The sequence below is a fragment of the Culex quinquefasciatus genome, chromosome 2 (genome assembly GCF_015732765.1).
Source record: "Culex quinquefasciatus strain JHB chromosome 2, VPISU_Cqui_1.0_pri_paternal, whole genome shotgun sequence".
In the NCBI taxonomy this organism is placed as follows: Eukaryota; Metazoa; Arthropoda; class Insecta; order Diptera; family Culicidae; genus Culex; species Culex quinquefasciatus.
In genome coordinates, this window is record NC_051862.1 from 157,180,553 (window position 1) to 157,199,997 (window position 19,445).

The 19,445-nt window shown below is 34.5% G+C and overlaps 1 protein-coding gene across 3 annotated transcripts in view; it reads left to right on the plus strand.

Moving 5' to 3' along the window:
* Positions 1 to 19,445, plus strand: part of LOC6037372 (voltage-dependent calcium channel subunit alpha-2/delta-3) — a 124,774-nt gene that overhangs the window by 45,390 nt on the left and 59,939 nt on the right. For all 3 annotated transcript variants that reach the window (XM_038253285.1, XM_038253286.1, XM_038253287.1), the window contains exon 3: positions 13,804 to 13,914. In XM_038253285.1, the coding sequence (XP_038109213.1) occupies positions 13,804 to 13,914 (111 nt within the window). The remainder of the gene's footprint in view (positions 1 to 13,803; positions 13,915 to 19,445) is intronic.

Below are 19,445 nucleotides of genomic sequence, written 5' to 3' on the forward strand. Positions count from 1 at the left end.
CAAAAAAGATATTTGCAAATATTGTTATAACCGTTTTGTATAGAGACTTGTAAGAACACAAATCAATGGAGAAAAATGTTTAGCAAATCTTTTTTTTATTTCTTTTTTGCGTCAAATATTGCGAAAGGATTTTCCCAGTTGAGTGATACAAAATATAAAATTTAAATTACATTTCATTTCAAGCTAACAGTTTATCGATGTTTTGTATTTGACAGCAAAAGTAATCCCGGGCAGACGGTAATAACAAAATTTATGCCATTTCAATAACAAATATTGTTAAAATAACAGAAAATGTTATGGAATGTTCTTGCAAAATCCATTTTTGCATAAGAGTTTAAAAACAGTTTATGTTATCATAACAAAATTTGTTATTGGTCTGATATTGGTTGACAACCAAAACAACTTTTGAATAACATTTTTTGTTATGGAACAATAACGCAAACTGTTATTGGGATGATCGGATTAGTTGTTTTTTTTCAATTCAATTCGGTTTTATTGGTGAATAATCAAGATACAATGAGTTATTTTGAAGTGCATAACAGAGTTTTGGAGTTCCTTACAGCTGTGTGTTGCATCATAATCCATTTAGGAACAGTTATTTCTTTAACTAAGGCACTAACAAGAGTAAGAAAAAATTATAACAAAAAACTTACAGAAATTGCAAAACGGATTAGTTGTTAAAATAACAATAAATAATAACAGAGATTTGTTCGAAGAATAACTAAAAATGTTATTAGTCTGTTATTACAATAACAATCAAATAACAAAAAAATCATAACGGCGAATAACAAAACTTTGAGCTATTTTCGGTAAGATTTCTTCATTTCAAATTCATCACTTTGCTGTCCAGCATACCATTTAATTTACCTTAGCCCTAATTTATTCGAACCCTTTATCATATCGATTCAGAGAAATGACACCTGTCACCAGTTCGGTTCATATAATTCCCTCCCCGCCTCCCACTGCAAGACTTCCCCAAAGCCCATATTTTCCCTTTTCAAACCGGAAAAAGAATCTTCCCGGAGAAACGCCCTAAAAATTAACTTTCCTCCTGTCATTGTATTAAGGGGAACCCTCCGCCAGCAGATTCGCGCTCCATGATGAAAAGAGACCCCCCCCTCCTCTTCCCTTTCCTTTCCCCAATAACGAAGAGGAACAATAAGGAAAAATCCCCGTGAGAGATGAAGAGCAAAATAAAAGCAAAAGCAGCCCCCCTCTACCCCACCCACTGAAAATTGTCTGCAGCGCTTAATGGTAGGGAAAATTTTTCCGCTTTTCAACACCCGTAACCGTCTGCTGCCGGTGCCTTTTCCTGGACCTGGGTCTTGGTTGGGCCCTACTCTATTCATAACCCTTTTCAATAACGGACGCAGAACTTGGCGGGGGGCTACAAAAAGAGAAGAAGGCTCACAATTGCGTTTATAATTGTAATTAACAGAAATTTTGCGTTTGTTTTTCCTGGCGGACAAGCGTGGATTTTTTTTTACAAGAAAAATAAAACGCAAAAAAGAAGAAAAGTTGAAAGTCCAGTTCGCGCTCGAAAAAAAAGCGATAAAAATTTCCTCTGATCTCGACTTGGAGGTTTTAAGACGAGTCGTTTTCCAGCGGAAAATTAGTCAGGGGGTAGAGAATCCAAAACCCCACCAACTAGGGCAGATTAGCACGTGGGTCCCATTTGGTTGGGTTGGGCGCCAGCCAGCCGGAGTTTTAACGCTGCTGCCGCGAATTAGCGCAAACAGTAATCATCATTACGACGCGAACACGCGATGATGACTGACGAATTTATTTACAATCTCGTTCGCGTCTGACAGTTTGAGCGCTCCAAGTGCGTGTCGGAAAACGTGCGGGCGGGCGGTTTCTGTCGGGGCCTCACCCCTTTTTATGGCCGTGAGCGTTCCTGGCAGAGGGTGGGTGGATTTGGGGATTAAAGCTACTGAGCAATTCTCCACGAAATCGGTATTTTTTTTGGAATTTTAATTTTTGTATTTTTTAATCCGACCGAAACTTTTTAGGTGCCTTCAGTATGCCCAAAAAAGCCATTTTGCATCATTAGATTCTCCATATAATTTTCCATACAAATTTGGCAGCTGTCCATACAAAAATGATGCATGAAAATTCAAAAATCTGTATCTTTTGTAGGAATTTTTTGATCGATTTGGTGTCTTCGGCAAAGTTGTAGGTATGGATACGGACTACACTGAAAAAATGATACACGGTAAAAAAATTTAGGTGATTTTTTATTTAACTTTTTGTCACTAAAACTTGATTTGCAAAAAAACACTTTTTTTATTTTTTTTTATTTTTTGATATGTTTGAGAGGACATCAAATGCCAACTTTTCAGAAATTTCCAAGTTGTGCAAAAAAACTTTGACCGAATTATGAATTTTTTATTCAATACTGATTTTTCAAAAAATCGAAATATTGGCTGTAAAAAAATTTCCGATCTTTTCGAAAAAAATACTTTCAAAAAGTTTAAATCAAGACTAACATTTTAAAAGGGCCAAAAGTACAATATTAGGCCCTTTTGAAATGTTTGTCTTTGTTTAAAAAAAAATTTCGAAGAGATCGGAAAATTTCACGAATGTTTCATATTTTAACATTGTAAATCGGACCATCAGTTGCTGAGATATCGACATTAGAAAATAGTGGGCTGTTAGGATGAGACTTAGAAAACATCAATTTTCCTGTTTTCAAACACTTGCATGGCAATATCTCAGCAACTAAGGGTCGTATCAACAAAGTTCAAGAAAGAAAAATATAGAGAATTTTCTCAGCTTTTCAAAAATATTTTTTTAAAAAGTGGCAAACATGTGCACTAATTTAAAAAAATGAAAAAATGCGACTATTTTCAAAAAAGTAACCTAAAAATGGATTTAACTTGAAAACGGTGCACTTTATCAAAATTTCACTGATATACTTTTTGGTTGCAAATTTGATTTTACATCGAAAAATGAAGTTGAAAATTTTTTACGAGCAATATATCGTTTTTTTGAAAAAAATCAGTATTGATTAAAAAATTTATAACTCGGTCAAAGATTTGTTGCACAACCTGGAAATTTCTGAAAAGCATATCAAAAATGAAAAAAAAAATCAAAATAGTGTTTTTTGCAAATCAAGTTTAAGTGACAAAAAGTGAAATTAAAAATCACCAAAAATTGTTTTACCGTGTATCATTTTTTTTTCAGTGTAGTCCATATCCATACCTACAACTTTGCCCAAGACACCAAAACGATCAAAAAATTCTTTCAAAAGATACAGATTTTTGAATTTTCATAAATCATTTTTGTAAGGACAGCTGCCCAATTTGTATGGAATATTATATGGAGAATCTAATGATGCAAAATGGCTTCTATGGGCATACCGAAGGCATCAAAAAAGTTTCAGTCGGATTAAAAAATACAAAAAAATGGAATGACCGAAATCTGAGAGAACTGCTCTACTGGTAAATGAAGAGTAGAGGATTTATTTTACAATTTTTTAAATATATGTTTCAAATATCAATATAATTTAGTACCATGAAAACAATACACATGCAAATAATGTTACTAAAACTGTATAATTTTTATTGAAAACGTTTCTGTTTTTAACGATCTTCAATAAAAATATTTTCAAACATTTTTGGAATCAACCTTAGGATGGTACAAATATTTTCAAAAGTTTTTGTCACCTCCGCTTCAAATATTTTTTCAAAAAACTTCAAAATTTCAATGGAAAATCAAGTTGCAATCTGTTAAAATCAATTTTAAATACATTCACTTGCGTTTTGAATCATTTTAGGCATGTTTGTGTTTTTCTTAAATCTTTTGAACTTTTGAAAAGTTTTGATGTAAAAATTCGCAAATAGGTTTTATTCGCAATTTTTTTTGCTTTCGTCAATCATATTTTGTTTGAAAACTAATGATTGCAAGACAACTGAACTAGTATAAAATACATTTAAAAACACATTTTTTCAATTTAAATGTTGACATCATGGCTTGTTATTTAATTCGTAATTTATTTTACACCCCCTCCCTCTCGATCTTGGCAGAGCCGAGGGACAAAAATTATGAATAATATTTGCATCGGCCTTAAGGGACAGTGATTTTCGAAAAAAAAATGGGTAAACTGCCCAGTGAAATTTGACCAACCTGTTCCACAGATCAAAAGATTGTATTTTTCACGGTTGTTAATCGATAAAATTTTCGTCGATAATATTATCGTCTAACGATAACAATTACGGTTATCGTTTTCATTGTTTCGATAATTCTATCGGAGAAAATTATATTGCCGATAATGGACGATAATTCATTTTCAAAATCTTAATTCAAACATATCATATTAAGTTTTCAATGCTTTCACTAAGAATATATTTTTTATTAGGTTCTATAAACATATAAAACACAATAGTTTATTGGACCTATTCAAAACAAAAAACTCTAGAAAGTTAGTTCCTTTTAAAATTTTGAAAATTTAAATATTTTCGAACAATACGGAATTTTGTAATATTTTTTTTCGCTTCGTTTGACACTCATATTGCAATTTTTTGAAAATTTTAGTGTTTTCGAAAAAAATTAAAATGCTAGTCTTGATTTAATATTTTTTCAAAATATTTTTTCGAAAAGACCGGAAGATTTCACGAATGTTTCATATTTTAACATTGAAAATTGGACCATTAGTTGCTGAGATATCGACATTAGAAAATGGTGAGTCGTTTGGGTGAAACTAAAAAAACTTCAATTTTCGTGTTTCTTTTTCTTAAAGCGGCTGTATCTCAGCAACCCGAGGTGCAATCTTCAATGTCTCTTAGACAATTTTATAGCAAATTTTCAGAACTTTTCAAAAAAAAGTATTTTCAAGAAATGGTCACTCATGGTCACTATTTTTAAAAATCGAAAAACTGCAAATATTTCGCTAAAATCAAACTTTCGGTGGCAATATCTTGAAAACGAAGCACTTTTTCAAAAAATCTGTAAAGTAGTTTTCGATTGCAAATTCAATTTTGCATTAAAAAATAACGTCAAATTTGTTTTTGCATGAAATTTCGATTTTTTTCAAAAATCACTATTTTTTCAAAAAATCATAACTCGGCGGCAGATTTTTTGACCATGTTTCTCTTTGGCTCAAAAGCTACGGATTTTTGTCCCCTAAAACATTTAAAAAAATCTCGAAAATCAAAAAATACGTATTTTGGGAAATTGAGTTTTTGTAAAAAAAAAGTTGATTAAAAAATTTGCAATTTTTTTTCCGTGTACCTATTTTTTTCTCAATAGTCCTCAACAATACCTACAACTTTGCCGAAGACACCAAATTGATCAGACAATTCACTCAAAAGTTACAGCTGTTTGAATATTTACATACCATTTTTGTATGGACAGCAGCCAAAATTGTATGGAGACTTGCATGGATGAACCAATGACACAAAATAGCATATTTGGTCATAGGGAAGGACCCCACAAAGTTTGAGCACAATCAAAAAATACAAAAATAAAAAATGGGTGAAATTGGCCGATTTCGTAGAGAGTGGCACATTTTTGAATAAAAAAAATGGACTTTTCTGAAATATTTGGTTACGGTACGGTTTTGTGAAAATTTTAGTGTTCAACATAAAAACTCTAATAAAGTGAAACCGCATACAAAATTTCGCTTCTTTTGACACCCATATAGCAAATTTTGAAAAAATTGAATATTTTCGAAAAAAATACAACATTTTGTGAAAATTTGAACATTTAAAAAAACTCTGATAAAGTGAAAATGCATACAAAATTTCGAAATTTCCAATTTTGAAAATTTGGTTATTTTCGAAAAATTCAACATATTGTGAAAATTTGAGTATTTAAAAAAAACTAATAAAGTGAAAACGCATACAAAATTTCAGTTCGTTTGATACCCATTTTTCAAGTTCTGAAAATTTGAGTATTTTTGAATAAATACGGTATTTTGTGAACATTTCAGTTTTAACATTTAAACTCTAATAAAGTGAAAACGCATACAAAATTTCGCTTCGTTTGACACCCGTATTGCAAATTTTGCAATTTAAGTATTAAAAAAATGTATTTTTCGAAAATTTTAGTATTTAACAAAAAAAATCTAGTTAAATGAAAACGCATGCTCACTTTTGATTCGTTTTATATCAATATACTAAATATTGAAAATTTCAGTACTTGTGAAATAATACAGTATTCTGTTATTTTTTAAAAGTATTTATGCATTGAAACTGACTACATTTAAAAAAAATCGCAATGAAAGCATAGAAAATTTAACATGATATGGCTTCAATTTTAAAATCGATTAAGTCGTTTTTGGATAGATTTTAAAAATGAGTTCTAGTGCACTATCGACGATAAAATTATTGCCGATAGAATGATAGAAATGACGATAACGATAGATTATCGTTATCGTCCCGACTATGAAGATAGAACTGTCGTTATTGAGCCTCGATAATTTTATCGTTTACAACCTTGAAATTTTTGTCATTCAAAACACATTCAGTAAATTAAATATCAAATTTAGAATCATTCTGTCCAAAACCAAGTAAAATTTAGAAATTTTGAGATCATTTAGCTAAATCGGAACAGTTTATGAATAGCTCCCATCAAACTAATCCATTGCAATGTCCCCTGACAAAGCTAATTAAAAAAATCAATAAGCTCATTTTGCCAATATTTTCCAGCCCAAATCAACAAAAGCCAAACAGCACCATTATCTTAGAAACGGTCAAATACACTCTCCTCATCTCTGCTGCCACGTGGTGGCTGAAAAATCACACAAATACACACATACACACATACACACACATGAAAGCATAAGATGATAAATTGTTCTTTCTTTCCTTTCTTGTGCAAAAATTGGTGAGGGGGTCTTGGGGGTCACAAAATAGAAGAAAACTTTTCCGTCGTCGTCAGCAGCAGCACCAGCAGAAGCAGTTTTTCCTCCGATCCTTGTGAGTCTGTGTGTCGTTCGATAACAATCGGCCAAATGGTCAGTTTTTGTGTGCGGGGTGAGAAAGCCACCACCCCCTGTTGGCTGTGGGGCCACAATCGACCTCCACACGGGGCGAGGGGTGACCAATCGACACAATAACACATATTCCAGATGGTCACCATCCAGGTTTTCCACTTTCCAACCTCCCTTCCTTGCAGCAGGGCCGAGAGGAGAATCGTTGGCGTAGTTGTCAGCGGCGGGTGGACGACGTCCATCCGGAATATTTTCCGATTTGGAGGGGGGAGCCGTCATCATTGGCATCGTTCCGACGCGTTGGCTTCCATGGGATATGAGTTAATTGTCGAGGGAAAATGGCCCCTCACACTGTGGAATAATGGGGGATGTTGGGTTTATGATAGCTTGGTATTTTACAACAATATTTGGCTAGGTTTTGGAGGATTTAAGGGAAGTTAAATAAATTTGAAGTGTTCTTAGTTCTCAATAACCTAAAAATATTAAATGATTTAAAAAAAATATGTTTTTTGTTATTAAACGGTACAGGTACAGCTAAAAAAAATCAGGTTGAAGTATCACTGCATTTATCAAATTTATCAAATTTATCAAATTTATCAAATTTATCAAATTTATCAAATTTATCAAATTTATCAAATTTATCAAATTTATCAAATTTATCAAATTTATCAAATTTATCAAATTTATCAAATTTATCAAATTTATCAAATTTATCGATTCCCATCTGCTCCAACCTTCCATCGGATGAGGAAGTAAAATGCCGGTCCCGGCCTTGGTTGTTAGGCTCATTCCTGGTGTAGGAGTCGTCTCCATGCCATAAGTACAAACAACACACCAAGCCAAGCCTACTCTGTTGGAATCGCTGGCGGCGGTTGGACTCGCAATCCAAAGGTCGACAGTTCAATCACTGGGGTGGAAGGTTCCTTGGAGTAGAAAGAGGTTTGAGTACTCTCCCCATTGAAGCCTTCGGACTCCTAGGTTCGAGCAGAAACTTGCAATAGAGACCACAAAAGACCCGGGGGTCGTTAATGTGGATGGTTTGATTGAGGGGTATCGAATACAGGAAAAAATATATTTAGCTTACTTTTTAAATTTAATATCGTATTTGCAAACAAAATGTCTTCACAGCTTTTACAAAATCAAAATTTTTAATTTAAAAAAATCAAATATTAGGTCTATTCCCGTACTTGCAGAATTGCAGAATTTCTGCAGGATCTGCAGAATTCTGCAGCCAGCATAATTCACTTTTTTACAGCACGTTCCCGTACTTTTCAGCTCGCTCTCTTCATCTCTCTCTTTTGCAGAAGTTCTGCAAGGAGTGAAGCGGCAAAACTTTTGCCTGGGTAGCGCGTTCCAGTACTTTTTCTGCAATATTGTACACAGTTGAGTGAATTTACTCAAATTGGGTATTAAAGTTGGTTGCCAAAAAAGTAATTGTAACAAGTTTGCCTCTAGAAAAGGGAAATTATTTTTTTATGCAGCACAACATTTTATTTAAAAAAATCAAGGATGTATTATTTATTAAGTAACTAGAAATTAATTATGCTTAGGTAGAAATTATATATTAGAAACAACTCAAAACTTTTACATTAGGTAAACAATTTTACAAATGAGAGTGGCAGGTACGTTTAATAAATATGATTTAAAAAAAGACAAACAAAGGTTTAATATAGAAGGAACCAAAAATACATGTTTCAATAGCAGAATGTTTGAAAGATTATTCAGGATAACATAGATAAATTATGACTGGATGTCACATGAGAGAACAACGGTGACGCAGCGAAATTGGCAAATTAAAAAAAAAATAATCACAAACTCAATTTTAAAACACATAAATTAAGAAATCTGGAAATTAAGAAATCCATAATCAAACATATAAAAAACTAATATTTTCAAATTGAGGAACTTTTAAAAACATAAATCAGATATTTGAGAATTTTAAAAATGCAAATAATTCAGAAAAATAAAAAAAAATCACAAATTCAAAGTTTATAAATTCAAATAATTAAAAACTAAATATTTCAAAATGATTAAAATTTCAAAAAATCCTAGTTTTAAATTTTTTAAAAAGGTCGAAAAAAATCGAAGTAAAAAACAAAAATTGAATATTTATGAGTGCAGAACATCAAAAATTCAAAAGCTATAGATAAATTAAAAAAAGAAATTTAAGAAATTAAAACTTCAAAAATAAGTAAAATTAAAAAATTCTGTCAATCAAAAATTTTAAAATAAAAATATAAATAAAATAGAAACAGTCAAAATTTCCAATCTATAAATCGTCTAAATATGTGTTTCTAACCTAAAATATGACTCCAAAAAATGTGTATTTTTTATCATTCAAGATGGTAAGAAATTAAGAATTGAATAATTTAAGAATTTAGGAATTTAGGAATTTAAGAATTTAAGAATCAAAAAATTTAATAATTGAAGAATTTTAGAGTTTCAGAGTTTCAGAATTTATTTCGACAATTTGGTTATTTTGGTTCATATACAAATTGGTAGCGCCGTTAAAGGTACAATTTATGATTTGCCAATTAAATTTACCTATTGTTTTAACACACATGTTGAGTATCTTAAAAATCAATTTATGATCAAAAATAATTCCTAAATAAATATTTATTTGAAATTATTAAACTCAAAAGAAATGTGTCTTTTAAAAGTTTTTAAAAACTATTTGTTTTTAAAGTACAATTTTTTGTTGGGGTACTAGCCGTGCTGTAACACTATGGCTTAAGTTTTATCAGGTAAAAATAATAACACTAAAAAAATCGCTTTATCATTTACATGAATGAACTAAGCCTGAAATCGTTAACAAAAAAGAAATCGTTCTCAATAAAACCAGACATAAAAAACTACCCCAAAATCGTTTATTATTACAACTAATAATAAAATGCTTGATTTCACCCAACTTGCAAATTTTATGTAAGCGTGTACTCAACATCCATCGCACCAAATTGCAGTAACTTTTCAACAAGAAAGAGAAGAGAGAGCTTGCAAAAAAGTACGGGAACGGTTTTGCTGCAACTTCTACCTCTCTCATTGCAGAAGTTCTGCCTGAGAGAAAAGTTACTTTTGTTGCAGAAAAGTACGGGAACGCTCTGCTGCCGTTTTTGTGCAGAATTGCAGAATTCTGCAGTACGGGAATAGACCTTGTTAACGCACATAAGAGCGTCTGTTGCTTGGGTCGTGGCATAATCGGATCTGGACAGAACTGAAACTCGCGGGTTAACTAGTACACAGTAATTTGTAATCAAAACTTTATTGCTCTTGGTTTCTGTCGGTTTATTGAACTGTACTGGACGGTAATTAGACGAGAAAACTGTAACTTTCTACATCTTAAGCTGTATTTCAGAACAGGACGGTTCTGTTCTGTCTGATCTGTTCTGTACTGTGTTTCGCGGAGCAATGGCCACTTCTCGAGAAGGTTCTTGTGACCAAAGCTGGTAGTTCTAGCGGGAAATTCTATAACAATGCCTAGAACTCATTTGGAGATGCTTAGAATTATTCTGTAGTACTAGATCTAACTGAACTGATACAAATCTACAATCTGAACCTTATGCGTGTGCAAACAGACCTATTGAGACAAGAATATTTCAGCAACAATTTGTTCGATTTCCGATGTCAAAAAAGTTAAAATCGTGAATTTGTTGTGATTTTTGGTTAAATTATTTTTAGATTTTAGAAATCAAGTCGAAAGTCTAAATTGAATTGCTTAAGAAATTGCTTCACAAAATTCAGATTTTTTACTTTTTACAGAGTAACTTGAAAATCCTGGACAAAGGCGCGTGCAATGACAAAATGAATTTTGTGAAGAAGATCTTTTCTGGGGCTTTCTAGATATTTTTTTTGTATTTGTTGCTTTTAGAGTAAATACAAGGATATTCAAATACACTCAGAAAAAAAAGTTTTTTGTATCCTTAAAAAAAGTCACTCAAAATAAACTATTGTTCAGTGTGTTCATGCTACCAATTGGCCCTCGCGTAGAGGAGTAAGACCCAGCCATAGGGTCCTAACACCAACGTATGATGGTCTCCTCCCACTACCACCCCAATCCTCGCTTTAACCACCCCATTTGAGAATTGTGAATGGTACTGACAACAAAGGCGCCCGTAATGAGATGTGTGTGTGTGTGTGTTTGTGTGAGTGTGTTCGCCCAATTGGCCCACGCTCAACTCATCTCGACGTCGTAGTGCTATCATGGCGTACGTCGCTTTTTGACGTTCCGAGAAAAACGCGGTTTAATGTTTGACCTTGAATAAACAAAAACGAGAGCAGGCGATGTAAACAACAACAAACACGTTTTGTTTGGTTGACCATTCTGTGCATTGCCCAGAAGTTTGGTTGAATTTAGTTGAAGTCTTGCACGTGCGTCAAACGCATTCTGACCTGGAATCCCTTTGGCCAATTGTCGCGCTTACATCAATTTTCAGGCTGTGTCATGATAGCACGACAAGATTGGTACTTCTTTCATAGGAAAAGTGACAAATATTTTCGGAGCTTTTTAGGTTTTTATTGAATATCTCAGAATTGAAATTGAAATTGGGGGATCCGTGAAGATCAAAAGATGGAGCATTGTGAGCTGCACAAATGGCGTTCTTAACTCAATTTGGCCCAAAATGCACGTACGACAAGTTAGCACGACGGCGACGATCTGGTAATACTACGTACGGTGGAAAGTTTGAAGAAATGGGGGGACTGGGGAGGGACACGTACCGTACGTTTGGAGAATCGCGCGTACGTATATCCGGAATGGGCCGGACGCGGTCAGCTATGGGGTGGTACATCACATCACCCAAACGCCCACCCGCAGCAGCAGTGGCAGAAGAATGGGATTCGACGGATGACGTGAAGATGGTTGACAGCTACGAAAATTGGGGTTGCTCATTGTGTGGGCGTGTGTGGAAGTTGTGGGAGATTTTTATCATTGCGGGTTTGTTCTTTATTTTGTCATCAATTTGAAATTTGAAATTTGCCATAGAAAAACACAATACCTTATAGTTGTAGTTGACAAGGTCCTGTCAACAAAGGGAATCTCACAGCCAATGTTACATCTCGCCGTTCTCGTGCTCTTTTATGGCACGTCGATTTTGTAACAAATTGAATTCAAAACACCATTTTGCACAGCTTTCAATGCTCACCTTTTGACCATTACAGATCCCCAAAATTCGATTTCATTCCTTAGATATTCAGAAAAAACAGGAAAAACTCCATAAATTGCTGGCACTCTTCATATGAAGAAGTTTCGATCGGATCGTGCTATCTGTACACTTTGGAAATTTCTGTAAATGCGACGACTTGCCAAAGGAATTTTAGTCAGAACGCGTTTGACACACGTACATGCCCAACATTTGTAATTATAAATAGGGACTCTAGCAACCAAATATAGCCAAACTTCGGGACAATGCACAGCCAAAAAACGTGTTTGTTATTGTTTACATTACGGGCTCTTGTTTTTGTTTATTCAATGTCAAACATTAAAACGCAGTTTTCTCGGAACTTCAAAAAGTGACGTGCGACAAGATAGCAAGATCACGTTGAATTGAGACTTTAAATTGCATTTAATTTGGTATTTTTATCTATAATTAACTCAGCACGCTTGGCCGAATGGCTACGCTGTCCGCTTTATAAGCGGATGATCATGGGTTTATTCCCATCTGCTCCAGCCTTCCATCGGATGGGGAAGTAAAACGTCGGTCTCTGCTTTGGTTGTTGTTAGGCCGTTAAGTCATTCAAGGCGTTGGAGTCATCTCGCCTGCATAAGAACAACAAACACACCAAACCAAGCCTGCTTTGGTGGTATCGCTGGCGGCGGTTGGACTCGCAATCCAAAGGTCGTCAGTTCGATCCTTGGGCTGGAAGGTTTCTTGGAGTAGAAAGAGGTTTGGTGCTCTCCTCATTCAAGCCTTTGGACTTGTTGTTGCTTGTAAGTTTATTTTCAATGTTTTGTTAGATAGTTATACAAAGTTTAACTTATTTTTATAAGCCTAAAGCAATTCAAAACATTGCTTCTAAAGTGTCGTTGGTTGGTTTAAATTAGTAGTTCAATACTGTCCTTGAGTGTCCAACCCTAGTCCACTGCTCACACGAACCCACTGCTCACGGACCCCAGTGGCGGAGCACGCCAGGACGATTTCCACCATTAGCCTCATTCTGATAACGGCACCACAAGTGATGTGGCATAATATCTGATTGATAATTAGATTAATCTCTCGTTTGACACTAATTTGTTTTATTATTTTCCTGTCCGAGCACGTCAATTCGTACTCACCAGCCACGTGGCGCATGGACGTGTGTGTGTGTGTGTGTGTGACCACGTGGACGATGGTCATGGTACGGTCCGTCGACGCATTAGTCGCAGCACGTACCAGTGGAATAGTGAAAGCAACTACACGGAGAAAAAAGAGTTCCCAAAACCGTGAACAAGCGTTCATGAAAATGGGAACCTCGAACAAAGTGTTCAAATTCCATGGTACGATTTTGAAAAACGTACCATGAAATTTGAACACTTTATTCGTGGTTCCCATTTTCATGAACGCTTGTTCATGATTTTGAGAACTCTTTTTTCTCCGTGTATACGATCATGTGGGACATGTCGGTAGCACTACGTACTATGTATCATTGTCGATTGATTGGGATTGCTTTTCCCCCGGTGAACAAGGTCCTGGAAAGCTCCGCCGCGAAATTCGAAAACGACGAGTTTCGCGAGTCCTTGAAGTTCTTGAAGCTCTAGGGTGGGTGGGGGAAGGAGCAAGGGTTTCCCATATCCAATTCTGGCAATGGTTCCCCATTGGCCTATTTAACTTTACGGCTTTCACATCCATGCTGAAATTTCCTTCCTGTTCTCTCTCTCTCTTTCAACTTTTCCACAGAAATACAAAGATTACGACGTGGATGTTAATCGCAAGGACGGGATCCTGCTGCTGCGCGAGTTGGCGGCCGAGGTGAAGAATTTTATGGATTTTAAAATGAACGCCGTCATGGTAAGTACAGCGGGAAACGCAGTTTGAGTGCGAGGAAAGAGGGAGTGGGTGCTCGTGATGATGATGGTGACGAGGCCATTGCGGGGGATTGATCTTTGACTTTTGACGCCAAGGAGAAGAGGGGCCATTAGCAAGTGTCGTATTTTCCCGGAAAATTTCAATGTTGAGAAGGTTAGATGGAGCGAGAGGCTTGTTGGAAAAGGTAACATTTATTTTATTGTGGGATTTTAGGTTTAACGTTTTGCCTTCTGTATTGGGGATAACTTCAAGATAGCATTGCTTACATAGATATTGCAGTTTTGAGCTGGTTGAACTAAAATTTGTTTAATTAAAACTAATTACTATCCTGAATGTTCAGGTTTTTTTTCCAAAAGACAGTTTTCAAATATTCCAAATTTCTGATCTATAATACACTGAATCTATACAAATAGTGTTCGACCGAAACGAAAAGTGCTTCGACTAACATCGAATGATTTGATTACCCTCGTCAATAAAATCCATTAGAACTACGATAGGCTTGAAACTGACCTTTTTTATTCTTTGTTAGATACTATGTTCAGATACTAGTACTAGTGTGTCCCAAAAACAGGCGATTTTGCTGAAGAGCAATTCCAGCTCAAATCAGGAATTTTTCTGGTACTTTTGTACCCGATCCTCTCCGATTTCAATGAAACTTTGTAGACATGTTATCCTAGGCCTATATAAGCCATTTTTGTGTATATGGAGCCAATAGTACTCGAAAATCACATTTGAGAAGGGCGTAAGGTATTTAATTTTTTTTTATTTTGTAATTTAAAAAATACTGTATCTCGAAGCCGTTGCGTCGTATCAAAAAGTGGTCAAAGACTAACTTGTAGGAAATTGGACGAGCTTTCTGAAAAAAAAACACACAGAAAGAAAAATGCACGCCACATCTATGAGATTTTTTGATTTTTAAGTCTAAAACTTAAATTTAAAGGTAATGTCACGATTTTTTTTCGTTCAAAATTTTTGAGGAAATAGCCTTAAATGTTACCAAAAGACTGACGTAAAATTCAGGATGGTATGTCTCTCCTAAAAAAATACAAAAATCATTTACTAAAACTGTTTTTTTTTTAAGTGGTCTAAATGTCAAATTTAAAAAAAAAACAGTAGTGGGGATCTATTTTCCAGACAATTTTACATAAAAGTCTCCATATTAACCATTGTCCTATGTCCAATCCTTGGGAAGATACAGCGGTTTTAAAAATAAAAATGTTGAAAATACGGGTTTTTTGGTGGTTTTTGGCAATTTCTATATGGAAGACTTGATTTTTCAGTCTCGTAAATATTACGTCCAATTTCCCATAAGTTTGCCTTTGACAGCTTTAAAAATAGCAAAAACTTTGAAAAATATTTGCAACGTTCTTATGCATACTTGGAAAAATGGAGTAATTACATTTTGGAATAAGTTGCTACTAAATAATAAATCTTTGCAAAGAGAGTTTTGGTCAGCCTGAATCAGATGTGACGTACTCAATCCGTAACCCAAATGTCATGAGTTCGAATCCCGAGGTGGGTGGTTTATAAGTTCAAAAAAAGTTTGGGGCTTATCTATAAAAATGTCGCTTATCAATTAATATGGAAAATATATGTTTTTGCTGTCTATACAGTTTTTCACATTAGTAAATGTTTGATAAAGTTTTTGACAAAATTTACTGTTTTCATGTGAAATTAGTTGGATTTTTCAACAAAATATTTGTTGTGAATATTAACATATTAACTTTAACTAAAAATGTTCAATAAACCTTAATTTTAAGAATTATAAAAACAGTTTACAGGTGGTTCAAAGGGCAGTTTTAATTGACCATTTACATTTGGCCCGCGGGCCACATCCAAAGAGGTTTTCCAAGTTGGATAAATACGACGAGTGCTGAATAAAATAGGTTTTGCAACGAGTTACTTGCAACTTTTTAAGCAATTCCTTAAAACGCTTTTTGAATGGATTTTGTGTTAAACATCCATGTGATAACTAAATTAGATACTAGTTCTGAAAAGTTGAATATTTTAGGACTGGTATTGAAAGGTATTAATTTTTCATTCTGTTATTTTTGGTAGAGAAAAGTAGGCTGATTCGTCACTCAAGAATGACAGGAAAAATAAGTGGTTTCAAGATGGAATTGCAAAAAAATATTTTTTGCAATCCCGTCGTAAAACTGTCAACATTTCCTGTCCTTCCTGAGAAACGAAACGGCCTACTTTTAAATACCAAAAATAACAGATTTGAAAATCAATACCTTTTAATACCAGTGCTGAAAAGTCATAGTTTTCAGCACTGAAATGGGTGCTGAAAAGTTGAACTTTTCAACACTTGCATCGAAAAGTAACATTTTTCGAAATTTGTTTTGAAGCGTAAATTTACTTAGCACATGAATGTTTGACATAAAATTCCATTCAAGAAGCGTTTTTTGGAATTGGAAAAAATGTTGCATTAACTACTATCTCACAGAGCTAGATAAAAATTTACTTGTTAATGTCGCAGTTTATTTTTTCCGTATCCAGGAGGTAATTTTTGAGCAACTTTTGATCGATGAAAATTTTTACTTTTCTCGTTTTATTTTCATCTTTTTTTTTTCTATGTTTTTGCATTTGATTTTCATATTTTCCAGTCATTTTTTTAAAGTTTACTTAATAAACAAGATACAATAAAAAACTGCATGCTTGTTTTGTCTTAAATTAAAGTTTATGGTAAAGAAAATGCATCTTAAACTGACACCTGAAAATATTTTTTTAAGCATTGGCATTGGTTGTGTACATAATTTTCTAAAAAAAATATTAGGGGACCATCCAGAAACCACGTGGACACTTTTTTGTGAATCTTGTACCCCCTCCCCCCCCCCCTTCGTGGACAATTGTCCATACAAAAAAAAAACTTTTTTGTATGGATCGTGGACAATCGCCATACCCCCCCCCCCCTAAAGTGACCACGTGGTTTATGGATGGTCCCTAGTCCGATTTTAATTGTAAAAGGTTAACACTATTGTAAACATTTTAAAACAGATTTTATTTTAAAAATTATTTAAGGTAACGACTAAAACTTGAAAAGGGCACCAAAGTTATGCAATAATAAACAGAAAAAAAGTCGAATTTTGGAATGTTGAAAATTTGATAGGTTGAATATTACCTCTTTTTTGAGTAATATTACATAAAAATAGTGTAAAAATGTAAACCTGATGAATATTTATCAAAAACTTATGAAAATTCATCATTTTCTGGGGTAAAATTAATCATTTTTTGCCACAAAATCTGTCACCATTTCCTGATGAATATTACCATCATTTTTTTCTGTGTACTTTTCACTTGAAAATATCCAGGTTTTTAAGTGAAGATGGCGTTCGAAATGGTGAACGTCTGAAATGTCAAAATCGCTCAGTAGCACCAACATTAGAAAAAAAATGTGGCTGTCATGCCATGGTACACTTTTTTTCGTAATGTTGGTATCACCGCGTGATTTTGACATTTCGGGCGTTCATCATTCGAACGCCATTTTCGTTTAAAACCCTGGATAATAAAAATATAAATTTAGCTGAAAATTTGCGACAGTTGATCCATTAAAACATATCAATAAATGAAAACTAGGGGTTAATGTTTGGACAAATCTAGTACTAGAGATTATTTTGAAACCCAACTGAGATATAGGTTAAGTAGAGAGCCTATATGGAGAGGCGAAATGTCACTCTCAGGGTTCCAATCGAACTGTCAAATCGGGGTTCCAATCGAGCAACAAGATCATGCAAGAACAAGGTTGGAATCAATTTAAAATAATTTTGGCAAAAAACGAGACTTATAACAATTACAAGTATTGTAAAACTGTTGTTGATAATAATCTGGTAGTTTTTATTATGTTTGTGCTTGTTCGATACAAGAAAAGTGCCAACACCAAAGAAAAACCACAAGTTTTTCAACCTTAAATTTGAATGACTTTGGGTGTTTGAAATTTCTCCCAGAACATTTCATTTCCCTATGTAGGTCCCTAAGGTTAAGAACTCTTAATTGCACTCAAAGAGCTTTTAAGAAGTTTTTCTTGAGAGCTTAAGAGAACATTTACATGAAAATATAGCTAAAATCGGGTTTTCCAATGAACCAATGTTTTCTACACATTATTCAAGCCAAAAACATGAGATTTTTACCTAGCAACAAGCATAACATTGCTTTAAACGAAAGTGCCATCTAGAACAAGCTGAGTGCCTTTAAAAAGAGCTCATAGTGCCGATGCATGTCTGTCTAGTAGTTTTGATAAATGAGGAATAAAATATCGAGAAATTTGTACCCATTTTTTTAAATGTCCTGATCAAAACTTACAACTTTGCCAAAGGATTATCGAATATCATGAAACTTTTCAATTGTATTATCATTCAAATTAAAAAAAAAAACAAAATTGAAAAATCGCGAGGAAATTTGAAGTTCACAGAATCACTCAATAGGATCTTTATATAGTCAATGTTGTTATCAATTAACTGCACGTAACAATTTGGCGGCTTTTAAGTAATCCTGTTCCACCACATCGCTCGTATCCTTATTAGCTCAGCCTCACCGGCGACAGTTTGATCCTCGGGACCTCCAAACACACTAGCTATAGGCGCCATCATATGATGGCGTTGGTGATGTCAAGAAAGCTCGTCGTCGCTCATGACTTCACACTCTGTCGCTTCGACGACACCGAGAGCTCTCCGGCTCTGCCTGACTGGCTGGCTGGTTGCTGATGGCTGATGTCCTGACCACTTTTGGCGTGCTGCCCTGGCCTGGCTTCTAGCTGTCGCTTGTCGTACATATTTTTAATGATTATGTTCAGCGGGGAACGGGGAAGCGAGGATGTACATAGGAAGTCTGCAGGATGTTTGTGATGGGTACCGAAATGGGACTGACTGTACCAATGAACGCACGTCACGAATTACAGCGAAGTTTCGGTCGTAAAGTTTTCAAGTTGCTGAAAATCTTCAACGATTCAACGTTCCTCTTCATAAGACGATGATGATGGCCAGATTTGGCTACCGTCGGCAGGAGGAGGGCAAGATTTTGCCGAGTGATGCCTTCTTGGTTGAGACGACGCGACGCGGGGAGACATATTTTAAATTGTCTCCTTTTTGCCGCTCCACCCCGGGACATGGGACCACATTTTTGCTTCCGTTTTTCGGGGGAAAGTTATTTCTCGTTCGTAAGCGATTTACTTTTGATGTTGTGCCGTTTTCCTGCGGGATGCGTACGCAGAACTGGCGAGAGAATCTCGGTGGATGACAACAATAGGTTTGCTACATGGAAGTACTTTTGGGATTCACAGGACAGTTAAAAAAACATGTTTAATTTTACCTTTATAAACAAAGTAAAAATAAAAAAAAAACAAATTCTCAAAAATAGACAACTATTAATTTTAATAACTTTTTTTGCTGTGGGTAAGAAATTTAGAAACTTTAAATTATACCTTTTTTGTTGTTCGGTTCTGTCCATACCAGTAATTCTGTGCATTTGTTTAAATTACTTGCAAATTATGCAAGATAAAATCCTTTATGAGAAAA